At 39.4% G+C, this 26,743-nt stretch overlaps 3 protein-coding genes across 5 annotated transcripts; 1 reads left to right on the top strand and 2 right to left on the bottom strand.

The window, feature by feature from the left end:
• Positions 1–1,927: 1,927 nt before the first annotated feature.
• hnrnph3 (heterogeneous nuclear ribonucleoprotein H3) lies at positions 1,928–10,715 on the bottom strand. 2 transcript variants are annotated; one of them, XM_022742966.1, is made up of 11 exons: positions 10,655–10,692; positions 9,589–9,681; positions 8,728–8,883; positions 8,293–8,436; positions 6,878–7,016; positions 5,812–6,011; positions 5,040–5,135; positions 4,401–4,516; positions 3,635–3,770; positions 3,181–3,237; positions 1,928–3,058 (listed from the first exon to the last, which is right to left on the bottom strand). In XM_022742966.1, exons 2-11 carry the CDS (start codon positions 9,674–9,676, stop codon positions 2,979–2,981), a joined length of 1,212 nt encoding a protein of 403 aa, XP_022598687.1. In that variant the 5' UTR covers positions 9,677–9,681; positions 10,655–10,692; the 3' UTR covers positions 1,928–2,978. The 2 variants fall into 2 exon arrangements, with proteins under 2 accessions (XP_022598687.1, XP_022598694.1); XM_022742973.1 differs by lacking the exon at positions 9,589–9,681 and having other exon boundaries at positions 10,655–10,715.
• Positions 10,261–16,707, top strand: pbld (phenazine biosynthesis like protein domain containing). Of its 2 annotated transcripts, none has more exons than XM_022742994.1 (11): positions 10,261–10,419; positions 11,946–12,033; positions 12,411–12,510; positions 13,705–13,803; positions 14,137–14,246; positions 14,634–14,663; positions 14,838–14,926; positions 15,338–15,429; positions 15,536–15,619; positions 15,919–15,981; positions 16,190–16,707. In XM_022742994.1, exons 2-11 carry the CDS (start codon positions 11,950–11,952, stop codon positions 16,300–16,302), a joined length of 864 nt encoding a protein of 287 aa, XP_022598715.1. In that variant the 5' UTR covers positions 10,261–10,419; positions 11,946–11,949; the 3' UTR covers positions 16,303–16,707. The 2 variants fall into 2 exon arrangements, with proteins under 2 accessions (XP_022598715.1, XP_022598706.1); XM_022742985.1 differs by lacking the exon at positions 10,261–10,419 and adding an exon at positions 10,451–10,733.
• A 1,317-nt stretch (positions 16,708–18,024) lies between these two features.
• Positions 18,025–26,672, bottom strand: dna2 (DNA replication helicase/nuclease 2). The gene is made up of 22 exons (XM_022744444.1): positions 26,602–26,672; positions 26,102–26,251; positions 25,323–25,506; positions 24,610–24,758; positions 24,341–24,463; positions 23,797–24,043; positions 23,559–23,673; positions 23,001–23,157; positions 22,621–22,812; positions 22,147–22,389; positions 21,897–22,010; positions 21,594–21,703; positions 21,325–21,434; positions 21,031–21,159; positions 20,682–20,774; positions 20,272–20,465; positions 19,937–20,026; positions 19,456–19,669; positions 19,031–19,120; positions 18,713–18,898; positions 18,430–18,576; positions 18,025–18,268 (listed from the first exon to the last, which is right to left on the bottom strand). The coding sequence occupies exons 1-22, from the start codon at positions 26,649–26,651 to the stop codon at positions 18,215–18,217; spliced, it is 3,141 nt and encodes a 1,046-aa protein (XP_022600165.1). The 5' UTR covers positions 26,652–26,672; the 3' UTR covers positions 18,025–18,214.
• Positions 26,673–26,743: the final 71 nt, after the last annotated feature.

Here is a 26,743-nt window from a genome sequence, read left to right as displayed (position 1 = left end):
ATAATTTATACATACAGTACGGTGGCCTTGTTACTCTTGAGTCTGACTCCAAAGCACTGCCCTTTGAGGTGGGGTGACACAAACTGTTAAAGCAACATTAGCACAGGCGCAAAAGACTGAATCAACTTGACAGGTTAAATCCTACTAGATACTAAACTGACGTCAACTGGATATATTCTGTTTAGTTTGGATCAGAAATGTGCCACAAAATGAAATTGGTCTCAGTTTTTCTGTTCATGTTTGAAGTGCAGTTATTTCACAGAAGCAACATGATTATATTTTGTACCTGCCATCATCAAAGGTCTCAGGACATAAAGTCCTGCTGGTCAGATCTCTACTCTCAAAATACGAAGTGTGCAATGCGCCACTTATCTACAAACTAATTCCAGGAACATTCATTGCTCCAAACAGGTTTAGCTCAGTTGACACAATAACTGTACTAGTTCCCCATGGGACTTTAAAAGGAACTGAAACTTTTTTCCTTTATGATGTGTTGGTGCTAATTGTGCCTGTGTGAATGCATTGAATATCACCTACTAGGGCTTCTCATGTTGCCAAATGAACCCTGTATTTCTACAGAGAGGATTTCTGTAGAGACAATAGCAGCCTAAAATAATGGCCCAAGATATTTTAAAGTAGCAACACTAGCTTATACTAGCCAAGCAAGCAGTCTAGATTAAAGGCACATTTCACTGTTTGAGACACTAATGCAGAAGATTCTGCTTAAAGGACCAAGAGAAGCAAGAGGTGGCATCATTACATCTTTGGTAGGTGATTTAAATCAAGGTCAGTCTGTCTGACTCTTGCTGATGACCCACTGATGGCTCTTACAACATGACCACTTCACTGGCTAGTCAGTGGTTGTTCAGAATAGACTTGAGTGTTACACACATCTGACAATATATCCAGTTGTTTGTAAGCCAGGATGTTTGAACATTTTCCAATACTATATTTCCTGTAATGTAGATTAATTTGAAAGTATTTATATTAGATTTTGTGTTTTATGCACATTCATTTTTACTTTCAGAAGTCCAGGGAACTTGTTTGAGGTTTCCCTGTTCACTTGAAGTTAGTTGTAATCTGTGCAGATGGAGATGTTGAGGAAGATCCACATCTTACTGCTGCTCCATTCCTGTGAGGGAAAGTTTGAAACTCTGAACCATTTTTATTTCTTCTTCTTAAATCAAGATTGAGACATGTGATGTTTGTGTTGTCAAACTAATGCTGATGACTGTAAAGTACACGCTCTTCAGAGATGGATTATGATACAAGTTCCACTGCACATTCTGGTTTTGTACTTGTATACAGTGTTTACAACCTGTGATTTTTTTTTTTAAGAACTGGAAGAATTCATTCCCATGAAGAGATAAAACAGGACTTAGTTCATTTCAAGAAGTGTTTTTCTTGTTTCAAATATTTATAAAATATCACAAATTTATCATATAATCATTAAGCACTACAGGCAAATGTTTCTGAACTGCACCAGGCCTGAAACACTTTGTACAGTGTTGCTCTTACAAATCTCCCAGCTTTCAGTGGGACTTGTACAGTGTTGATACAGCTGTATGTTGTATATACATAATGTTGATAATCACTGTGGCCCTTTAGCTTACTAAATCCTGCCAGTTTAATATCAGCTCTATTGCCAACAGTATGTTGCCTTGACTGTGTAACAGATTGAGATTAAATCAAGTTACAGACAGATTCGCTCGTGTTGGTTTACTGTCATTTTATTGTAGGTGACTGAAATTTTCCTTTTATCATTTACTGTTGTTGCACTTTGAGGTCTTTTTCCTGTATCCAGCTAAAATCAGCTCACTGATTTTGTCTTAAGGAGAGAAATCACTTATTTTTAATATATTCAGATGTATTCACAACCATGATACAAATACCTCTTCAAAAGTGACATCAGTCAGGGAGAGAGATGGAGAATTAAATATAAAATTTATTAGGCAAAATGTACAACAGCTGCATAAGCTATTTTACAGCTCAAATATAGAGACTTTATTTTACTTCCACTCTTTGAGAGTGGAATATAATATTCAACTTAATTTTAAATTCTGTAATGAACTGTGAAAACATTCATAAAAAACACAATGGCTCACATTTGGTACACTTTTCAAAGCAGGAAAGCCAATCTGAAATCAGGTATAAAATAGTTACAGGTTGGTTATTTGTTCTGCTGAAAATAAGTTTTTTAGAGTGCGTTTAAAACATCTGAATTTCTTAGCTAAAGTTCCTTGTTTTGATGTTGCCCTCCACTGCTTGGCCTCTTAAAGAGCATCATTCACCTCTACACGTCACCCAAGCCAGAGCACTGTTATCATCAAGTGATGGGATCAAAGTGAACATGCTTGGTCCTGACAGTGTACTGACAATCAAAATTGTTCTTTCTTGTGTATCACACAAAGTCCCACACCTGTTAGTCTGTGTCCAATGAAGGTCTGCCTCCTTGCTGCATCTGCACTGATTTACATCTCCTGCCAACAAGCCAGATGTGTAACAAGATGAATTAAAGTGCATCCAAATAAAGTCATTACAAACTTTAACATATTCAGCTACTGCCCTTTCAATCCCATTCAGATCTCTGGAAAAATAAAAAGGTGTTTGATTTCTCTTAGATTGCTAGAGAAAATCTATTACATCCAATTTTAGAAATAGAAGATCAATAAATAATGACTTATTGACCATGTTCAGCACCTTCAACAGCTCCAACATTTTCATATTGTCAAGTTGTTTTGTTCTTCATATGCTTTTAGGAATGGTGTTATAATGGTGCTTGCTAAGGTCATATTTGGCCTGTTTGTAGTATCTTAGTACTGTGGGGTCGTGGTATAACTTCACCTAAGAACAGCTGTAACAAAACAAACGAGTGACTTCGTAGCAGCTTTCCTGCTTCGAAACATTAGTTGAGTAAATGTGGCCTAAGGAGACGTGAGACAAATGCCAGGATGGATTTGAAGAGTGGGATGACTTTATCAGTATGCACCTCGCAGCCCGCTGCTCCGTGAGCCTCCGCCCCCTCCTGAGTTACCATAGTAACCACCGCCGCCACGACCTGAAAGGAGTTTACACAGGATGACACTATGTGAATTAATACAACTACAATATAAAAGGATAAAATAAAATGGTGATAAAATTTTAAAATCGCCTAGATGAAAATTGTTGATGAAAACTCACTCATTTCAGCTGCTCCACTGGCTGTTGAGTTGAGAAACAGCTCAATATAGCGATGCTCTGTGGAGAACAACATCAATTCATCACTCAACCTATTCAAGGTTTAAATCCACCTGGTTACTTTCCCAACTAGTTGAACTATCATCTGCAATATCGCAAATACTGTCACGAAAAATACTTGCACACATGTATATATCTGATTGTGCTTACTTAATGCTCTCTTGATTCCAACATTAAAACCTGCCCGACCCTGAGTCGGCCAACTAAAATCCTGGCAGTTTATCTACTGAGCTTGAAAATCTCTGCTACTGTTCTGCCTCTGTAGATACAACTGATCCACTACTTTGCTTTTAATCAACAAGTAGTTTTGTGTATTGTTGTGTAAAAAAAAAAAAAAAGTGCTTTCCCAAGGACCAACAGCAGGACACACAAGCTGAAGAGGAAAAAGAGGACATACGCATGTGGTTCTTGTCTTTGGACATGGCTGCCACAGCGTCTTCGTGGGAGCGAAACTCCACATCTGCCTCTCCAGTTGACTTGCCGTTAGGAGCCACATCAATGTGGACCCTCAGTGGATTTAAAGGAGAGAAGAACTGCATGAAGGGAAAAAAAGACATATACACACACAGATACATATATACACATGAATAGGCAGGCAGACAGTCCCATCTGTCCAAATTTTTTTCATGACATCAACATTCAGTGTTTATTCAAATGTAGCAGCTGGTCTTAATGGGCTTCTCGACCAACAACATTATACAGTATGAATACAACATAAACAGAAACAGGGTTCACCAAGTTAAATTTCTGAGTTTCTAAGTCTTTTTTAATAGCACAATGAATGCAATTTAATACCTATTTCACAATCAGTTATTATAATTTTAAGGCATTTTTCAGCAGTATACAACAATAATTCCTGATAATATAATTAATAAAATGAATGCATCCTGGATCCGAATAAATGCCAAAGAAGTGATGGATGGCTTGAACAATTAAAATGATTAATTCTTTTCAGTTACATTTTTGCTAAAATCGACTTGTCACCATTATGAGACTGAGCTTCCTAGGTGCAGTAGCTAACAGCAGTAACTGTTTGCTGCAAATGGTCTGATGGTGTTGACAGAAACTCAGCCTCCGGCACGATCCAGTCGCTACAATCCTAAATTTCATTTATATTTAAAATAATAAAGGTAACTGGTCTCAGTGTGTGTTCTTAGCAGTACCTTGGCAATGTCTCCCTCTGTGGCACGGAAAGGTAGACCCCTCATATGGACAAAATGGCCGCTGTGAAAGCCTGAGCCACCGTCACTTTGACCACCATAGCCATGGCCACCCATCCCTGAGACAAAACACACACAAACGAACCCACAGATTACCAATACCACCTTTACTGATGTAGAAGAGAGAAGTAATCTGATACATATCAACCTTTATTTGTCTTATTGATACTGGAACAAATGGAAACAGTTGATAAGAATGAAAACATACTGTAGTTGTTGATGTATTTTTGAAGTTGTTAATGTTTCTTATTAAAGATGTGAAATCTTCAAAGTCTTAATTTTGGGAATGACGAGTGAAGATGGTCAAAATCCACTGCTTTACAAAGCCTGCTTCTGGTTTTATTAATTTATTCATATCAAGAATGTAAAATCTAAAATGCTGAATAGTTAAAGATTTGCACCAAAGTCATTCATTTCAAAGTGAAAACATGAAAAATTAAAAATGATGAAAATGTACATTTTTGGAAAACATTTTAGCCTCTCAGCAGGGGTTCGAAACTGTATTTATGAACTGAGGCTTTCAAACACCATTTCATTACATCTAAATGCCAGACTCTAGGGTAAATAGAATTTGGACTTCACCTCTTCCTCCCCTCTCTCCTCTCACTCGCTCGTCAAACATGCCGTTGCCAAAACAGTAATTGTTGAAACCATTGTAGCTGTCAAAGCCACCGTAACCTGGACACAGACACAAAGACAGAGAAACAAAGGAAAACTCAAACTGTTATTTCACACAAATAAAACAAACAGTAAAACTTCTGCAGGCTCAAAAGAACTTAATTTGGGCAGGTGAACCCATTAGTCAACCCCTCCACCATCAAAGTGAATATTCAAGTGGCTCTATAATGTCTGTTTATACTTATCATTGCAAGTTATTGATTATACTGCTTTATAGATAAATACTGTAATTAAGAATGGAACTCTAAATGGTTTTCCACTGCTACAAAAAAATAACCATAATGAAACTGACCGAAGAAAATAGGAATTTAAGGTAGGCTTGTTTATTTACTTAACTGACAAAATCAAAAAATATAAATATAAAATAAAATGTGTGGCTAAGGGACCAGTCAATTGTCAGCATTCTTTGAAAATACTCATGACTGCTACTTAAAGTGAGTTCAAAACTGGAATTGTTCTTGTTTGAATCTCATTTTGGGATGGTTGTGTTTCCTGCAGTTTGTTTATTTCACATGACTTGATGTGATGTGTTTAACAGCACCAGTGAAAACAAAAACAGAACATGGGCTGAAGTTAATAAAAATAGTTTTATATTGCCTTCTACAGCATCACATGTTCTGCCAGTTTAAGCACTGGCAGGATATTACTGTACGCACGAAAACAAAAAGCTGCTTACCTCCTCCATAACCTCCTCCACTCCTCATGGTGTCCATCAGAGTCCCACCACGGCCAGGCCCGGGGCCAAAAAACCCTCCCCTTGGGCCCCCCATCATGGGTCTATCGTATGGCCCTGGTCTCTGGCCTCCCATTCCCCGCCGGGGCAGCTCATAGTAGGCTCTGATCTCATTACGACTGCTCTTAAAAATCTCTATATACCTGCAATATAAGAGGCCAATTGGGTGTAGGGGGCAGAGGAGAGGGTTACGGTGTAGAAATGGCTTAGCTCAGGTTACATACAGAGATATGAATTACAGAGAGAGAAGATAAACACACACAAATAAAACAAATATTCTAAATAGTGGTCTAAGTTGTTTTAACCTGGAGCTGAGTGAATGACTGAACAACCTCAACAAAATCTCATCATTAGCTGGGCTTAGGGCTGTAGTAGATTTCTATACCAACCTCACCTCTTGTTACTTACAGTTACAGAAATCCTTACAGGGCTTTTACCTGTTGTATTGATAATTTTAATGATTTAGCACAGCAGAAATAAGTCTGATGCATCAATGGTGGAAGCTGCCTTGTCTTTCCTCTGCTATACTTCTATGCTTAATCCCATCTTCACAGTAAATTATCTATATGGTACATGTATGAAAGGATATAAAGGAAGTGCCAATAAAATGATGATGTTGCGCTAACACAGGTAAATAGAACTCCCATGTCATAAATGACCACCTATAAAACTGTCTATGGCATAAAATGATCACACCACCTTTAATCTAAAGATTAGATACATGACGTTTCATCCCAATTGTCAACATGTCACCATAATTACAATACATAAACCCATTAGAACCAGCCATTTAACCCAGCCCATTAGCATTTTCATAAATATTACATGGCCCACCCAATTAATTTACAATTTTATCTTAACAATTATTCTAGCACACCAACCCATGCTTATCATTCAACTATAACAGACCCATCCCATTAATACCATAATTATACTAATATGACCACCCATTTAATACTACAGTAGAAGCCCAACCCAGTCCAGCCCGTCCCTTTCCCGTCTGTCCCACCTGTGCCCTATTCTTTCCTTGTGTTTCCCCAGAGCCTTTTCTGCTATCTCCTTTGAGGCAAACTGCACGAAGGCTTCCCCTGTGCTCCTCCCCTGGTAGTCCACTGGCAGAGTAATCCCATTTGGCACGATTCTCAACCCTTCAACCCAAGCACACATAAATACATAGGTCGGTAGGTAGACTGATATAGAATGGATAGAACAACACCCACTGCATCACTGGAGCTTTCAGGATTAATATACGTCATGACAGCGAATAAACAACAGCTGTTGTATCTCATAAGACTGCATTAGAAAGGGGCATCTCAGAGGACTGAATTTACACTTGTTAAGTGCCCAGCAAGGGAATAAAAGAAATACTGGCCTGGAGTCAGAGTATTATAATGGATGCAGAGGAGATTTTTTTCTCTGTTACACTACTGAATTTAAATCAATGGCCAAATGATTGTTTAGTGTTGAGTGACACACAATGTAATAATAATAATAATTATTTGCTGTTAATAATCCTAGAAAGAGGCTGCCAATAAGTAGAATCACAGTACTGACCCCAGATCAGTGTCATAGGACTGTCTCCCTCAGCCAAACCAGCCCAGCCCGTTAAACCCTCTTGAGGAGGCATGATATCAAGGTCATATAGCACAAATATGCTAAATAACGTGTTAACACTATTGTGGTAAAAATCATACTAATGATTCACTACAAGGACAAATTAGTCAACACAGTATTACTATACTACAAAAACAAACATTAGGCCTTTGGGCCATGACACAAAGACACTTGTATGCAGATGCGTCGGCCTGCCTACCTTTGGGACAGATGTTTGCAAATAAGGTAAAACTGTCTACCTATAAGACTAAATGTTGCTGTATATGGATGTTGTAGTGTGGCTGTGTGAGGCTGATCTACTGTGCAGCAAAGCACCGTTCAAAGTGCAGTCGGCACTACTTTGGATTTTTCAAGATACAATCAGTCACATTTCCTGATCTTATGTCAGTGCTGAAGAAAGGACTTGTAAATGTAAAGTTGATTGATCGTGTTTAATTTTTCTACAAACATAACCTTGCTATTAGAATAATATTAGGCTATTATAGGCTATTATAAATCCATTTGCCTGTATTTCATATTGCGGCTAACTGTTGATCTTAAGGGCCTGTGAAGCCTATGGTTAGGTAATAGAGGGCCATATACAAATATTGACAAGTGACTGAGTATTAGTTTTGTCTCAGGTTTTGTCTTTTACTACAAATGAAGAGGTTCTTTTGCATATTTGCTAGTTGTAGTTTTGTCAGCACCTTACACTGTGGTGTAAAAAAACTACAACTCTTGTTAAACAGTGTGTAAAAACTATCCCTCAGATCAACATGAATGGTGTAATATCAGTACAATTCAATAGAGTAATTAAAAGTGTTCATGTACCTGAGAAGAACTGAACAATTTCCTCCTTGCTGCAGCCGAAGGGTAGGCCTCTAAGTCTCAGCATGCAGCCACTGCAGCTGTCATAGTCAGCAGGACCGCTACGTTTCAGCACCCAGTCCATTTCACTACGGTTTGACTTGAACACTGATTCAGATACACAAACAGATGGACATAGAATAACAAACATGTCATATATTGTCTGAAAGGACAAAGAAACATATATCTGTAAATGGAAATCAGTACAGGAAAGCCATGACACAAACCTTTATATGCATTTAAAATACAAGGACAATAACGGTAAACTGATAAGATGTTAGCAACTGAGTAATATGCAGTAATGTCACATGATGCAGCAAATATTCAAAGAGAAAATCAACACAATAAGAAAAACATTCACTGGACCATCAGTCTGTTATGCCAGTTTATGCTGCTTACCCTCTATGTATCGGTGTCCCATGTATTTACGGTCCTTGGCAAGGGCATTCTTGAAATCCTCGGCTGTTTTGAGCTCAATAAATGCCTCTCCACTCGGTCGACCTTCTTTTGAGTAGGTGAAACACACTCCGTTTACTTTCCCAACGATGTCACAGTCTGTAAATAATTAAAGATTGTTTGAGATTTCTTTAAAGGATGCCTATTCAGAAAGGAAAAATCACATTGAAGGCTATAACTGGATCCTATCTAATTTGAACTGTTTGGAGCTCCAGAAAATAATATCCAACGGTATATTTGCTGATTCATTGGAGATCCTGACAGCACTCTAATGGCTGGAGTCATGTGAAAACTGAAACATTAAGATGAGGTTACAGCTCAGAAAAGGTGGAGAAACACTGACCGTTTCTGTGCATAACAACAAGACATGTAGTCGGAGGGAAATAAGTCTTTTGAAATTTGTCACAAATCAAATGGCAATCAGACCAGATAGATTCCACTTATACTTGTGCAACCAATAAGAGTTTTGAGGCAGGTTTCTACTGCATGTCTGAGCAGCACTGCATTGCAACGGAGCCCTGACATGATTAAAATCCCACTGATTTGAATGTCAAAATACTGTTTGACTTGCAGAGTTAATAAAAATAATTAAGGTGCAACTGTGAAGCTTTGTGTTTGCAGGTACTCTAAACACAATGCAAATATGAAGAAAGTTTTCCATTACCTTTATGTTCACTTGCATAAAAACTATTATATCCACTAAAATGGATCAAAAACCGTGACAGTGTAATAATGAGCGAAAAAGTTGAGTTTATCGTTAAAGATGAAATTTACTAAAACTGTTCATGTGTCATGCCTTCTCACCAGAGAAGAAACTGGCCACCTCCTCCTGAGTGCAGGACCAGGGTAGTCCTCTGATCCGAACCACGTAACCCTCTTCATTCAAAGACATTCTCACTGCCACGGAGAGCAGAACACAGCAGCAAGACATTAAATTACTGTGTCAATTGTACTTTTACCTACAGCATTGCCATCATCAAATAACGATGTGCTTCCAAAATCCCCTGACCTTCGAGCTCTGGTCACTGTCTAGAGTCCAGGTCTAAAATAAGAACGAAGCAATTCTAAGCATTAGATGTGCTTTTATTAACTATCATTAAGTAACTTACTGCTCGTCTCATTTGTCTGTCTGCCATTTCTACTTGGCTTATGGGTGCAATCACTCTTAATTACGACAGATATAATTTACATTGTGTTACTTCTATTTGTACAGTTATTATAAACAGAGCATTCAAGTGTGAAACGTGCATATTGTTCACAAATATCCTCTGTGTAATAACACAAAGCACATCATCATTTTGCAAGAAGCTTTTATTAGTTATAAACAATTGCCAGGGACAACAGCACTGTACTCAGAATTAAGAGTAACAGTATGGAATAGGAGAAAAGGAAATATCTCCTAATTTAGCACTATAATGCAAGTTACTGCAGCTGTGACAGCAGTTAAATAAGCTAACTTAACGTTTGTTACTTCCTCCTTTCAACTAATCCACGAAGTGTTAGTAAATCCAAGGGGTTTCAACCTCAACTCACGAACACCTTTCAAACATATCCTTACAAGACATTATCTATTCTTAAGTAGAGTTGCGTCTTTGAAGTTCGCCATTGGACAGTATCTGTCAGCCTGGATACATGGTAAGCTAATGATGCTAACGTTTCTCTATCAGTCTGGTGAGCTAACGTTAGCTTGGTATCATTAGCCGTTAGCAGCTAAGGCTAACGGTAGGACACAGACAGCGGTCAAACGTACGAGACAAACAAGTTCACTCCGTAACGGACGTATGATGTTACTGAGTATCGAAATGTAACTCCAAACCGAAATATGTCACATGTCAGTGAAAAACGTCTGAAAACGGTGAAATGATCTCACAGTCGCCTCTTATCCCCGGACTCCTGCTCCTGTCCCGAGCTCCCGAGTCTCAGGTGACAACTGCAGACAGAGCGCTCAGGTATGCTATCGCGAGACTTGGATATGTAGGCGACAACGTTGATAAAGTTTGACACAGATAATAACAATTATTAATTATTATTTAGTTTTATTATTATTATTATTGTTGTTGTTGTTGTTGTTGTTATAGCTACTTACCTGTGAAATACTGTCACATAGTGCAAAAAGTAAAAGCACAAAAGTATTACCATCACAATATAAGTAAAGCACCAAAAGTATTCATTTTGCAGACTGGCCAATTTCAGTACAAGCATATTATTTGGGTTATTATAATTTGCATTAATGTGTACATCGCTTTAATGTTGCAGGTGGTGAAGATGGGGCTAATTTGAAGGACATGACACTGCTGGATAGCTTGTAAAGTTCAATAAAGATCAATTAAGTCTTATTAAAATATATTTTATGAAACTGTAAACTGTATCAAATTGTAAATCATGTAAATGTAGTGGAGTAAAAAGTACTGAATTTGCTTCTGGATTGTAGTAGAGTAGAATTAAAAAGTAGCGTAATGGAACTACTAAACTACAAGTACCTCAAAACTGTACTCGAGTAAGTGCTTCGTGTGTTTATATTGCCGGACAGACTTTTTTTCCTGAGCAAATAATGAAATGTATTCATTCTAATCATAAACCAGTAAATTAATTTAATGATCACGTCTGGATACATTGCATTCAGGCAGAACACTTTGAATGCTGCACCATGTGTAGTAATGCACTGTGAATACACAATATAAGACCAAAAACATGCTGGTCATTTTTTTATGATCATCTACAATCATAAATCAGACATCGAGTATGGAAATTGTAGGAGAAAAAAATGTATCCCTCTTAGTCATGCATAGGGCATATATGACAAGAAAAACTACTGGCTATAAAAAGAAAATGTAGATTTGACACTCATCCAAAGCAATACACTTTGAACTAGGCTATACATTTAATTCATCAGCTGTTTATATATGAAGGCGCAGATCTTATTCTGTAAGCCAGTACTCCAGATATAACAATAAACACTCTTTGAGCGTCTGACACTACACACATGGAGAACAGGTTTAAAATCTGGCAACCCTGACAGTGAGGGGAGACTGCTGAAACCAAGCAGACGGGGTCGAAAGTCCAACGGCAGCAGTGCGAGCCTACATTGTCAAACCCCGCCGTACTCACTGCCTCGCTGGACACACTTGTCAGTATTAAGTCATTTTCTCTTTCATCCTCAGCACGATGGAGATTCCAGTATTTACGCTGGATGCCTTCACTAATCTACCATTCAAAGGAAACCCCGCAGCAATATGTCCACTCATGCATGTGAGTAAGATCAGTTAGGTTAATGTACCGCATGTCATATTGTACACTCGTCTGCTGCACTAGGGCTTGAAAAATGCACTAAAAAAAGATATCAAGACACTTCAACTTGCTGCCTCTGGAATGTATCCTTTGGTTGTTTGGTCAAATACCTGGGTTGTTCTTTGAAACATTTGTTGATTGTGCATTGTCAGTCAGCAAAGTTGAAGCTGTTCATGTGTAACATGATTACACAATTTGTGGTAAAATAGGCACAGTCTAAAGAGCCTGACATACTTTCTACCTATCTATCTATAGCTACTGTATGCATGGACGTCAGAGCACAATGATTATTAGTAACAACAAAATATTTATATTTCTGTTATTTATGTTTCTAACAGGAGCTGAGTGATGATTTGTATCAGAAGATAGCAGTGGAGATGAACCTATCAGAAACTGCTTTCATCACCAGGATCAACCCCTCTGATGATTTCACTACAGGTCAGATAATGTTTCACTACAATTAACCCCAATGTTTTTACTATTCATTTATGACCCATGTCTTGTTATTGAGGCTGTTTGAATGGGGACTATTCAAGCAACTCAGTGGAGCCAACTATTATAATTTAATACTATATTTAAAACTATAAATCACAGTATGCAAAGGTTGTTTTCTCATGGTAATCGTGTGCAAGAGAGTGATGGTCCAGAGAGTTCACCCTCTGATGATTGTCAATATCCACATCAAATTTCACAAAAGATCAGCCCTTGGATATGTTGTGCAGCAATCTCACACAGTGTGCCCATAAGAATTTGATATTTGTAGAAGTGGACATTTTTGCTTGGTGATGGCATTAATATAAAAATTGTATAAAATATGCTAAATGGGCACAACAGCAACTTTACATACTGTGCATCTGTGAGCACGGTACATAAAACACAGCAGACTCAGGAACAAAATGCACAAACAGTTTTACCTTCAGAGGAAAGCCCAGGTTATATCTGCAAGTCTGGACAACATTCATTTAACATTTATGTCTCGCTACAGGATCAGTTTGTAAAATCCAGGCACACTGATGAAAGACAAACAGATTTAATTATTAAATTAATACCAGTCTTTAGCAGCAATTTTATTAAAGTCATAATATGCATGTAAATGATTGTATGTGATTGTAGGGATAAAAGGACACAGCTGTGAGCCTGTGTGCAGTTTACTAAGGTCATTGTGTGTGCGCAAACTAAAAAAAAACACCTGTCCTCAGCAGTCTGACACGTAACAATGTTAAACATACAGTTAAGACTTGTATTGTAGGGAATGGGAAAAACAAGGCTGTCAATTAGCTGCCACAGTTAAAATGCAGCATGGAATCACTCTGCGTTTCACAAATGGTTCAGCTGCACAGAGAGGAATGTCCATTTCATTTACATGATTTGGTTGCAGCCAAGCAGTTAATCATTGTACAGATAAATGCAACATCTACACGTTTTAGATTCACATGAGAAATGTTGGATATGCACATCTCCCTTTTCAGGACAAGGCTTTGCTAAATTTAAAGCAAACCATTTTTTGAAACAATTTTTGATAATTGTGATTATGAATGCTAGGGCTCTTTTGACAGTTACATGTAGAGTAGACTAACATATTAAAGTCCTGTGTGATATAGCACCCGTCTGAAAATGTGATGCGATCAACAGGATCAAGGTTTCGCCTCCGATGGTTTACACCAACCACTGAAGTGAATCTGTGTGGTCATGCTACTCTGGCCTCTGCAGCAGTGCTGTTCCAGCATAAGAGTAAGATTCAAAACAAACACACACAGACATGAAAATCAAGGCTTATATCAGTCAGGTAATGCATTGGCAGCAAGGTACAAAGCACAAGGCTATTGAAGCCATGCCGTCGAAGGTACCAACACTAATTTAACTGGCAGCCTTTTGAAGTTATCCTGTTATTGTAAAGCTCTTCCGTGTAAAACATAATGTAGAGTAATACACTAAAGTACAAAGAATTTTAAGCCGAGACACTCAGGTTAGTCAGTTACACATAAATACTTAAGTAAACTTAGTTCATCAGCTAGTCTGTGAGTATAATATTATATATTATGTTATATATGTTACATCTGTTAGAGAATGTGAATCCTGTACTGGTGTTTGAGACCAAGAGTGGAGATCTGGCTGTTACCAAGCAGGGGGACGGTTACATCATGGACTTTCCTCTTAACCCACCCACCCAGAAGGTACAGTATTTGGTCAGATAAACACATCAGGACAATGTCGCAGGACAAGGCCCTCTTAGCCGACATCTACAATCGACATCAACACCACGCAACTGTGAGAAATAAAACTATATACCGAGGCCTTAAATTCACTTAACTGAAGAAAAAGTAGTTAAAACACACACACACAGTCCCTTATTTCCTTTTCAGTCAGTACTATTCATTCTTCAATGCCCACAGCACTACCATGTAATTCAGCATCACTATTAAGAAAACAAGTTTTGTGATACCCAGAAACTCTGCGACCATCTTTCAATAGTATAACACACAGCTGCCGATGGATTAGCAGAGCTCCTGTTTCAACAGACTAAGAAATCTTGCAATTGTAACACCTTTTTTCCCCCCCAGGATCCAAATGAGTTCAGAGACATCATCAAGGTCAGTAAGACAGACACCTCCTCTGTGAGCGAATGTTTTACAGCACTGCCTCCTGCTTTACTGCCCACGAGCCCATCAGTTTCAACAGTTTGCATCAGTGTGATCTCACTGTCGTGTTTTTGTGAGTGTATGCGTGTGTTTCACTGTGTCTCTGCCTCTGCATGTGTAATACAGGCGGCAGTTGGAAACCACCCAGTTCAGGATGTTCATCTGAGCTCCAACACTAAGAAACTGATGGTTCGACTGGCTGACAGCTGTGACAGGTTATAAGCAAAACATACATGCACACGCACACACACAGAAAACTGATTGTACTAGCTTGCTGACGTAATTAAATGATGAATCGAGACTAAGAGCAGTTGAACAAGGATCAAAGACACATTCCTGGTGAATTCCTCTATTTAGTGATCAGCTCTTTGCCAAACATTTACTCAGCAATACCCTTCAATTATATTCCTGTGTCTCTTATTGGCCCTTAAGCTGCTCCACAGTAGCAAGAGGGACAAAGTGTCCAGCTGGAAAGCAGGTTACTCATTCACCTGCCCAAAAACCTAACCAAAGCCAGCCAGAAATCCAGACCACTAACCTTCCACACACACCACACACCTCTCTGTCTAGAGGTCATGCTCAGTTTCCTAGATCCCTCCATGTGCTGCATTGTGTGTTGTCTACAGGTCAGTGCTAACCAGTCTGAAAGTTGACCCTGTAGCTCTTCAGAGCAGTGAGAGGAGTGGAAGAGTCAAAGGGCTGATCCTCACCATGAAAGGTAAAAAATTAGATCCTTTAGCGAGACCAGGGGGATATTATTGGACAGCTTTATGTCTTGTTGGGCTAGACCACAAACAATAATTTCAATGTGTGTCTGCTAACAGGGTCTCCAGACTGCCAGCCGGGATACGACTTCTACTCCAGATACTTTGCTCCATGGAATGGTATCCCAGAGGATCCTGTCACTGGTGAGTGAACAACTACTACTACTACTACTACTACTACTACTACCACCCAATGCCTGCACATCTACTCACACACAGGCTTCATTTGGATGTAGGATGGATTTTGTTTCTCAAAAAATATGCATCTGAGAAACATACACATTTACATCAGATCAATAGCTCCAAAAACATCTGTAGGCAGGACTGTATCAGATGTCCAGCAGTTAACTACTTCACTTGTTTTTACAGTTGTTAAATGTTCCGTGCGGGTCTGTAAATTTTGTTTATCAGTTTCTGGTGTTCTGCGCTTTCTGTCCTTGCAGGGTCGGCCCACACCGTTCTAGGTAGCTACTGGTCTAAGAAACTAGGAAAGAAGAAAATGCTGGGTAATTAATCTAGTTCACATTATAATTTGATCAGCAACAATTTGACTTAGAAGCAAAGTCTTTTAACAACCATTTAAATCATTTACTTGATGACAGGTGTTGTTTCCCACTATAATAAATTGTCCATTACTACTGAACTGAACCATATTGACACTGAGATTATCCATCCTGTGTGTGTGTGTGTGTGTGTGTGTGTGTGTGTGTGTAGCTTACCAGTGCTCCAGTCGAGGTGGGGAGCTGGAACTGGAAGTGAAAGACGACGGAAGAATCAACATAACTGGACAAACCGTCACTGTACTGCAGGGAACAATCACACTGTAGTTACAGACACATGCAAGCAGAGGGTTTGAGATGCCAAGACAGTCAACATGCACCTGTCCAGAGAAGCAGACGAATGCTTTGTACCATTTAATAAAAATGGGATGAATTTAAATAAAAAAACAAAACAGACTCAAGTGCAGACTGCTCAATCTAAATATCAGAACATCAATTAGCTAACCAACAAAAGAACGTTGCACATTTTGTTCAGATTTGTATTATTTATTCACGTAACACTACAACAAAAATTACAATATAAATAAAAAAAAACAAATGCAACAACAAAACATGTAAATTCAGAGGCTGTGTTGGAAGTAAAACAGATCAGTGGTAGAATCACAGTTGGCCTGGTTTTCGGTACGTCATCTGTAACGCTCTGCTCACATTAAGGAGGCAAAAAAAAAAAAAGTATCATCACTTAAATCATCACAGTTCATTAGTATTATATTTCAAACAAAACTTCCTAGAGTTTTACCTGTTATGGTACCATGTATTATTCTCAGTCTCTGTATAGCTTACAAGCTCTGCCTTGCACAAAGGAATGGAGACAAATGACTTAAATGCTTTAGTTTTTGCTGTTACTGATAATACAATGCTGTAAAGTTAATTTTTAAAAGAGAATTAAATTATTTATCAACCAATTTGTGGTTTCCAGGTCTTTGAATAAGATACAATGGCCTACAACAAGACATATAACGAAGTTCAAGTATGTATGATGTCCTGCGATCTAAACAAGAAGTCACGCACTGCACTGCAGCTGTCACCTCATCCTTTACACAACAGCTACTTGAGTTTTAAGCTGCAAAACTATGTTTGCTTTGTGATATTGTGATTTAAGACTGCAGGTAATTGTAATGTTGTGATGTAGCTAAACTTTTTAGTCTAAGGTTTGTCATTCCTTAAGACTGCAATTCAGTTGACTGACAGTCATTTATGGGCTTATCTGACTGTTATAGCTAAGTGAAATGAACTATAGATAACTCTACCTGTTTGGTCTCCATATTCACATTACTGAAGATCTGTGCTGTGTGGAAATGCCTTGTCAAAGTACCAAAAGACAGGCCTTAAATATTGTCACAGTGTATTGATAGAGGTATTTGATAAATATCAGACTTTATGAATAGTGAACAGTTCTAGTTTGATGTTTCATACCTTAACCTATGACGGAGTCAGCTCAGCATGTTTTAACCACAGATTTAGTTTTTTGTGTGCAACTAGGTGGTCAGTTCCTAAGTTGTCATTCTTCAGTGTTTCACAGCAAGGACAATTACAGACACAGTGCACACGTTGTAAAATAAACCAACAGCAGCTGGAGCAGACACACCCTTAAGGTCTCTACAAAGCCTGTTGAGGTTCAGTCTGTAGATTCAGCCTATGAGGTCTTCTAAGTCTTTTCCACTTAATTCAATATGAATGTTTTTACAATAATACTAGAGAACGCCACATGACCATCTCACACTCTGCAAAAATCGGTCAGTGAGAGGAGATATTCAGTTGAAAGGTGCATGTGAAATCACAATAGCATTTTATCTTGTGTAAAGCATTTTGTTGTCTACAAACGTTACAAACTGCTATAATTTCCAAAATACCACTTTTATGCCATAGAGCCACCTTCACGTCTAAGTTCTTTGTAGAATAAAGGATTTAATATAAAATTATTCTCTTACAAAACTTACAAAACGAGTGTGGTGTGGATCAGACGCAGCGTTCACTTCAAAGCCTAGATGTTGTTGTTCAGGTGCTAGTTTGTTGATCAGTGTCACCTATCTCTCCAGCTAAACCTCCAGACAGATTATGGAGTACTTTAACAGACTGGTACTCAAATTCTGCTCTGCTGAAGTTCCCCACAGCCGTCGTCAGCTCTTCTGTGAGACAGGCAGTTGATCTGAGACCAATATGGCTTCACAGCCTTCTGTCACAGGTGCATGCTGGGTAAGGCCTTGTGGGCAGCTGGCGGGAGCTGGATAATGTGAAGTAAGGGTTCAGGAATAAACACAGAACGTGGAGAAAAAAAAAAAAAGTATTTGTTTTGTGACAGACAATTTTCGTTTACATGTGAAGCTTAATTCTTCTAATGTATTGAAAATGAAGAAATGCTGAGTGGTAGTTTCAAGACTTCTAAAAGGATATCATGTTCTCCTGCTGGAGATGGTTGAGCAGTTTCTCCACAGGTGCGTAGCGTCGTAGCGTCATGGCAGAGCCCACCATCAGCAACTTATGTTTCGCCCTGGTAATGGCTACATTCAGTCTACGCCAGTCCTTCAACAGCTCTCCTAACTGTGAATGGACCGGGGGGGGGGGGGGGGTTTCTACTCAGTTGTTCATTTGCTTGTTCATGCATAAAGAGACAGAGGCACAGAGAAGAGAGCAGAAAGAAGAGTCAAAAAGGGGAGATGGGAAGGAAAACACTTACGTTTCCTTCCTCTGCAGTGCTCCTGACAAAAGAAAGCACAATTAGACTTTTGTCCCGTCCTTGGTATCTGTCCACTGTGTTCACCTCCACGCCGATGAAAGCAGAGGACTGCAGCAGAGCAGAGATACTCTTTAACTGCTGTCTGTAGGGAGCGATAACACCTATATCACTGGGCTTACACCCTGCCTGGAGACAGAAATAAGCAGGGGTCAGTACAATATCTAGTTACACTGATCATTTCTCTGATTTTAAACAATTTTTCACGCCCACTAGTGTAACTGTATTGAATTGTTATTATACCAGTACCAGTTGGATTACCTTTATCAGCAGTGAAAGCAACTTGTGAATGAGAGCAGCCTCGGTGTGATTGCTCACGCCTCCCTGCTCCACCGACTCCAGTGCTGGTACCTAAAGGAGGAAGAAAAATGCATAAAAAAGTAAAGAGTAAAAAAAAACATTTTATAAGAACATCCAAACACACAAAAAATATTTTATTGCAACTCCAAACTGACGGATGTAAGAAGATTAATAACATAACTAATCCGTGAAGCTCAGACAATTTGCAGTATTGCTAGATTACAAACCTCACAAGGCTGGGACGACCAGAACCTTCTTTCAAAATTTTAATCTTCCATTCAAATACCAAATCCTTTTCGCCTTGAACTGACTCATTTCAGCTCTCAACGCACAACACATTAAAAAACACACAACTGCTTGAAGTGTACTCTCAATATTCAACCAACCATTGAGCAATCAAGGAAGCAAACAGGGTTGCTAGGTGACAATGTGGCCTGTATCCACGCCAGGTCATGCTGGGGATGAGCCTGAGAGGAGGAACTAAGGTCCGACTGGACAGAAAGCAGGAAAGGCAGGGTGAGCAGGGCCGAGGCTGTTCTCTCTGATCCACACTCCAGCCGGCCCTCGTACATCAGGGAGTTACTGAGAGACATTATCTGTCTGAATAAAGAGAGCACACACTGTTTATCATACAGGGGGGAAACTATTGTAGCTGTCGTCTAAATAGAATTAAGTTTTCTCTGCCATGCCAAAGTAGCTAACACACTGTATTAAAGATCAAAGTGCATCCAAATTTTATCATCATTTTCATCATAGGTTCATAATAAAGTCCAATGTATTCATATTATTTCTGATGTCATGATTTCATCCTCAAGACCATTCAAATGAAACAGAAACATACAGTGTTACCTGTTCATGTAGGTTTACCTGTTCATCCGGTACTGGACATTGAGTTGGACCACTGCTTCACAATGGAGCTCTAGTCGCTTAAATAGACTTTCATCCATTCCACGTGACCTGGAGTAAAAAAAAAAAAAAAACAAAAAACAAAAGTTCCTTTAAAGTTTGCATTAATTACCAACTGAACACAGCATATTCACGTCTTGTTGAATCTTCCCTTTAAATGAACCATTTTATCGTGAAGTCTGATAGTGTGTCGCCATGAAGACAAACATCTACAATACCTGCACTTACTTATGACAATAGTTTTTCCATTTTCCCCAGCCTAGAGTGAAACACAGATCAACATGCACATCGTTTACCTAGCTTCGTGGTTTTGCACTATTGGCGGCAGCTGTTGGTGATCTCCAACCAGGACAAATCTCTTGGCGTAGAACAGCGGTCCCAGACAGATAGGCTGGCTGATCTGCGATGCCTCATCTACGATGCAGAAATCAAACCGCCGACGTGTGAAAATGGGATGCCTGATGCCCATGCAGGTGGTTCCCACTACCAGCTAGAAAGAGAAAAACGAAATTGGTATTGAATGGTAAGCTGTTTACTGGTTTTGTTTAAATGTTATAAGTTACAATATCCACAAGTGAGATGTCTTGAAGCAGGGAAAATACTGAGATCAGGCATAAAATATTATAGCTGTTATGTAATAGCTGATTTCAGGGTATAGTGTATGTAAAGTGCTATGATTAGAATATTCCACAAACTAGTTCCTCGCCTCTTTGTTATAAAGCTGCTCCAATTCTGAGAGAGTGTGAACGCCCTTCTTCCTGACGCTTTCCTCTGTGTAAGGCAGGATGTCTGGATGAACCTGGAGGACGAGTCAGAAAACAGGAGAGAAATCAAAGCAAGTTAGAGAGAGAAAGTGGGAGGGGGATTACCATGCCAGCTTACCAGCTTTATTTTATTTTTTTAAAAAGCAGATATATATACAAAATGATATATATTATATATATATATAATATACTAATATTACTGTTATAAAACAATTTTGGCAAGTGATAACGTATTTATTGTACTTTAACAGTACTTCACACACTGAGAGACAGACGTCAACTATGGCATACCTTCTGCCCTTGCCCCAGACGCAGAAAGCCGACCCTGAAACGCTTTAGCTTCAGCAGGATGTTGTCAACAGCAGAGTGGGTGTAGCTGGTCAGCAACACACTGAACCCACATGCATGCAGGATGCGAACCTGGAGGAAAGAGTGAAGAAGAGACAAAGGAGCAAAAAAAGAGAGAATGGTAGAGAATAACACATGAAAGAAGTTAGAGAGGGTTCGAGTTCTGGTCTCCAGGGAGTAGATATTGCTGATTCATGGGTCAGGTAATGGGTTTACAGGTCATGTTTGGGAGTTTACCAGAGTGCAGATGGTTGTGGTTTTGCCTGTGCCGGGCATGCCAACAATCAGTGTGTAGTCTTTAGATAACAACACTTTCTTCATGGCCTGCTTCTGTGGTTTGTTGAGACCTACACAAATATACACACAAATGCATAAACTGACCCTACACAGGTTTTCCATGACGTTGTTCGTTTATAACATTGTCCCACACAGTAATGGGAAGAACCAAACTGAATACAGACCAGAACAAAAGAAAGCACATGAGACAGGCAGAGTAGCTTTGTCACCTTTGAGGATGTTGGCCACAGTGTCCTTGGCCTCTCTGGGAAGAACAGAACTGAGGTTGGAAATAAACTCTGGAGGACGAAGGTCAACAACCAGCTCCCTCAGACGATCGCTGCACATGAACAGACATAATAACAAATTTCCTTGACAAAGTCAGAGGTGCTATTACACACAACAAAGATGAGTGATAAAATGTACGTGACTATTTAAACTGTCACCTAGTTAATTTACTGGGAATAAGCCTGTTTTACTATTACCTACATCCTATGCTATTATAACTTGACATCTTATCTTATTGTACCCACCTGTCTTGACAGTTTTCCATGAGTCTTGAGAGATTGGTGAGATGAGTACTGAGGCCCACCACACCTTCATCACCATCCAGTCGAAACAACACATCACTGAACTTTGACAAGTCTCTGTAAAGCACGTTAAACAAAACAGGTGCAAATCAAGTTAGTGACTTCAACTGAGCAGCTGTTGAAAGAAAAGCCCAATTAACTGTCTTTGGGCTGATATACTTCAGAAGGCAGCTATACATGGATTTGTTCTCACCTGTCCAGAGTGCAGCTGATCGATGTCCTGCTGACCTCACACAGGTATCCTGTTGCCAAGCCAACAAGACGACCTCCCTGGTCGCTAACAACGATGCGATCCCTGCTGGCCAGACCGCTGTTAGCCAAACCCTGCTGTGGTGCTACAGTACTTCTCTGGAAGCGATGGAGGAAAACTCCCTCAGACTGGATGATCACTGGGCAACTGAGCTGCAAATTCCCCACACAGCTCCCTTTCTTCTCACTACAAACACAAGCCAGAGTATACTGAGCTAAAAGAACATAGATTGTGGAATTTAATTAAATTCTGCAAAGCGTTTTATACCGTATGAAGGGGCTGGTTTTATACATAGGTTTTTATACCCAATACTGTATTTGACTTTACTAGGAGGCTTGCAACAGCAGCTGGAACACTCAGTAATGGCCAAAGACTATGAGAACTTGCAGGTCTAAATTTGAGAGACCAACTTCTTACCTCTCCTCAACCGTCTGAAGCCACACACGCTTTCGGCCATTCTTGGCCTCCATAGTTGCAGCTTCAAGGCAGCAGAGCAGCAGCCAGTGGGAAAAATAGCTCAGATGTGGTGGAGTTAGATGACCTGTCTCCTGCTGCAGGAAGTCACGCACAACATCCTCGCTGGTGTCTAGAGAGCTGTTGTCTACCGCTCTGAGAAAAGAGGGAAAATAAGAGAGGAAGTGGTCAGAAAAGAGGACAACACAGACAGAGAAGGAATCATAGTGTTATGAGACCATTCAATTACTATTTAAAGTCACCATTTCAAAGCTTATTAGTGTCATAAAAAAAATCTAATGCTTGAGATTTCCACGATTGAAATTTAGTTTAAAAAGATTTACCTCTCATATAAAGCACAGTTGCTCCTTTGAGGACAATACTGGCAGGTTTGTCTGTTTGTCAGGATGTCAGGAAGTCTAGACAAGCGGCTCTGCCCCGCTTCTTTCTCCACACAGTTGTGAATGTGATGAACCAGTGTGTTTCTCAGCTTCAGCAGCTCTGACATAAACACAGAGAGTATTAGCAATGAAGGTGATGGAGGAGAGGCTGCTGTCAAGGCATGTAAGGAGACAAGACTCTTCTTTGGTTGTCGTGTTGTGGTCATACTCTCAGTTTACAGTTTAGCTGAAAGGGGACTTTCAATGGCAAAGTAATATTGGGTGTGTGTGTGTGTGTGTGTGTGTGTGTGTGTGTGTGTGTGTGCGGTCAGGGTTTAACATTTAGCTTTCTCTTTACAACTACAGTCAGTGAGCAGGTTCTTTCTAGATGCATTTTGATCTTTTTTTTTCTTATTTTGTGGAATTGAAAAATAATCCATGATTTTAAATTATACAAAATTAGACTGTGACATGATTGATCACAGCTGGCAGGTTGGTGAAGCACATGTGGATATAATGTACCTCTGCGGTCCATGTGGCTGGCCACTACAGGGTGCAGGTTACCGGTCTTGAGGTAAAGCAGGAGGCCAGCCTCAGGGTTGTATCTCTCCATGCTCATCAGAGTGTACAGAATCACCTAGACACATGGAAACACATTTTGAAACCTTAATTGTGAGTCTGATTAAATTTGCCTGTTCACCTGACCCCACCAGTCTGCATGTGTGCATCTACCTTGCTGAACACACTGTGCTCCACCAACCTGACTGCGATGCTCTATCGAGTTTGACTCTCTTCCAGTTTTAAGCTCCAGGGGCAGAGTCTTCTCCTCCGGGGTTCTGTGCCCGCCGTTTCGGGGTCGTTGGATTCGAACCCGTGCCGTCACATCAATTTTCCCTTTCAGACCAAATCTTGGTGACCACACGTTCTCTTCTATATCTGCCAGCTCTGTAACCGTGACAACAGCAGCAGAGTCCTGATCCCTGCTTGGAGCTCTGCTGTTGCTAGGGCTGGAGTCATGGAGACAGACATATGATCAGCCCTTTCAGTTGACAAAACTGTATTCACTCTGGTAATTACTTCATAAACTGTGACTAAACTTTGCAAAAAATATTCTCAGTATCACGAGTCTCACTTTTCACAGCATTTTAGTCAAAACCTTGGATAAATAAAAATGTGACAGCACCTTTATTACATTGATTGATTTGAAATATGGACACAAAACAATCAAGCGGCGACTGCAGAGCTAATAAGATTTTGTTAGCAAATCTGTAACTCTGTGTGTGTATGTATGTGTGTGTACATACATTTTGAGAGTGATGGCTTTTTGCGTTGGGGAGCTGAGATATTCCTTTGCCCAATGTTCCAGTGAAGGCAGATAATCATGCAGTTCCTGCTTCATCTCTTCCTGACTTACACCCAAACTGTACCTGGAGAGACACAGACAAAACACAAACGTAACTGAACAAGACAAAGATCATAAAATGTCATTTACAACTAACTGGTCAGTGCTTTTTATCATTTCTTTATAGTCTTTAACGCTTTGTTTAAATACTTTATTCTGAATGGGTCTTACATGTCTCCCAGGTACTGAGGACTGTGCAGTGCCTGGTCAGCCAGCTTAGACAGCGTCTCCAAAGAAAAATCTTTTGCTGTAGCTGCTCTCTGAAAGACTTCATGGACCATGGTGCCGTTCAGCATCTGCTTTGAGCCACCGTCAAAACTCTGGATCACGAACAGAAAGAATAGGAGAAGGTAAAGAGTATAGCATTGTCTTATCCAGGTGAGTGTATACAAAATAAAATGAACACTAGAAAATATAATGTATCTAATAGAACTACATAAATCTATGGCCTCAAAGATTACCACAGAGTTAATAATCAAAACCTTGGTGAGATAGTGAACAAAAGGAAAATTTCACTATACTCTATGTACAAGTTATTGCTGGGCCATTGCATTAACACCTTGTGTAAGTGTTAGGTATTCAGCTGATTATTCATAGCAACTGAACATGATATACTGTATGTGTGATGGTGTAGACAAACTATTACAGGAATTTAATCTGTCATGTTTTAATACCGAACAGACTGTCTAAGCACTACAACTGCTCACTTAAACAAACTGAATTTACCACTTCTGCTAACACACAGTCAGATGTAAAAGTATTTGGGTGCGACAATATTATGATGTATTGTTGTCAAAATACTGCCCTTGTGGCGACGAAGTGCCCTGTCGGTTATCCATTTCAAGATAAAATAGGATATATTCTAGGTTATAAATCGTATTTACCTTAAACATATCACCCAGTACTGCACGCCTCATACAGCGAATGGAGCTTGAGATGCTGGTACCTGAGATCAGGCTGTCAGGCAGTAAAACCAGAAAGCCCTGCTCCCTGTCCACTAACCAGGACCCACCATCAGAGTGGCCTTCCAGATGCACCACATCACCACGACAAACAGGCGTCATCTCCCTGGAAACACCCAGGAAATTATCATTATGAGCATATAAAGACAGAGACACACACACATAATGAAAGCCTATATGCAAAGATAAGTACATCCACATACCAAACCCAAAGTCTCTGATCATCACAGATGGTTAATTTATCGCACAGATACATGGTCGCCCACAAATTCAACAGCACGTCATATATGAACGTGAAAACACTTAAACATGTGTTGAATGTTTAAGTGTGAAAAACTTCTACAAGGGGAGAACATAAATACGTACATGTAAACAGAAACATACAGTGCCCATTGAATTTGTCCAAATTTTGTCATGTTATGCACTGAACTTGATTAACGTAATTAATGCATAATAAAACATCAAGTCAAACTGAATTTTATGCATTACTCATCTTTTTTTTTTAAATTAAAAGTAGGAAAAGCTGAAACTTTGCACGTTAACTGGTATTTAATATTTGCTCTTTTACATATGGAAGTTGAAAATTTACAGCAAAATTCATAAATCTGGGCTGTATCTCTGAATTTTAGGGGAAAAAATGTGATGCACATTATGATTAAAATAAGGAACTGAATAACAGATTTCCAAACACACAGCATTACCATCCATCTCTCAGCAGACACGTCTCCGTTGGATGTAGAGTTTTGAAGCACGAGATGGTCAGTATTTTGTGACCAGGCCTCTCCTCCACATCCAAAACCCAGTAGCGGTTGTTAACGCCTCCAGAAAGGATCACATGGTCTGGTACCTTGCTGTAGGGACAGCAGGGACTGTTATCATCATACATTCCCATGGTTCTTTTTTCAATCATATCTCATGCATATGTTTTGTAAACCTAAGTGAATTAATTAGTACTGCAGAGAAATTTACAGCAATTTGTTTAGTTATCAACTTTCCTGTCACTTTACAGCTCACTTCTCCAGCTATGAGGCTATTTTCCTCTTAACACAGAAACTATTCAGCTCTCACACAGTCAAGTGCTTGAACTCTTCTTAAGATACCTAGCAGTTATGTGCTCTCGCTTTAAGGCAACCTTACGATCACCTAACCAGACCAAACTCTGAAGCAACACCTCGAGCCAGCGTGCTCATGTGTTTCTCACCGGGGGTTTTTGAATTTGTCTTCTGTGACACGACGTTCTTTATCATCCATATGTTCTGCAAACCAGCTCTCATCCACCATCTCTTCCATAGGACATGCTGATGTCATTCCTGATTTGCATAAAAATAAACATATTCGAAGAT

Source organism: Seriola dumerili, unplaced genomic scaffold, assembly GCF_002260705.1.
Source record: "Seriola dumerili isolate Sdu_G_001 unplaced genomic scaffold, Sdu_1.0 BDQW01000003.1, whole genome shotgun sequence".
Classification (NCBI taxonomy): Eukaryota; Metazoa; Chordata; class Actinopteri; order Carangiformes; family Carangidae; genus Seriola; species Seriola dumerili.
The sequence above is the reverse complement of the archived record's forward strand: the minus strand, read 5'-3'. Positions and strand labels throughout refer to the sequence as shown.

Bases quoted from the DNA above. Each gene is read 5' to 3' on its own strand.
- hnrnph3 (XM_022742966.1), bottom strand. From the start codon at position 9,676: ATGTCTTTGAATGAAGAGGGTTACGTGGTTCGGATCAGAGGACTACCC. The intron at 3,771-4,400 runs GTACTGCTAAGA...CCCTTCATGCAG, and splicing joins CAGAGGGAGACATTGCCAAG to TTCTTCTCTCCTTTAAATCC. The intron at 3,059-3,180 runs GTGAGTTTTCAT...AACTCCTTTCAG, and splicing joins CAGTGGAGCAGCTGAAATGA to GTCGTGGCGGCGGTGGTTAC.
- dna2 (XM_022744444.1), bottom strand. From the start codon at position 26,651: ATGGATGATAAAGAACGTCGTGTCACAGAAGACAAATTCAAAAACCCC. The intron at 23,158-23,558 runs GTACATTATATC...TGTTTATGTCAG, and splicing joins CAGCCACATGGACCGCAGAG to AGCTGCTGAAGCTGAGAAAC. The intron at 22,813-23,000 runs GTAAATCTTTTT...CTCTTTTCTCAG, and splicing joins AACTGTGCTTTATATGAGAG to AGCGGTAGACAACAGCTCTC.
- pbld (XM_022742985.1), top strand. From the start codon at position 10,645: ATGATCTCACAGTCGCCTCTTATCCCCGGACTCCTGCTCCTGTCCCGA. The intron at 12,034-12,410 runs GTGAGTAAGATC...TGTTTCTAACAG, and splicing joins CAATATGTCCACTCATGCAT to GAGCTGAGTGATGATTTGTA. The intron at 14,247-14,633 runs GTACAGTATTTG...TTTCCCCCCCAG, and splicing joins TTAACCCACCCACCCAGAAG to GATCCAAATGAGTTCAGAGA.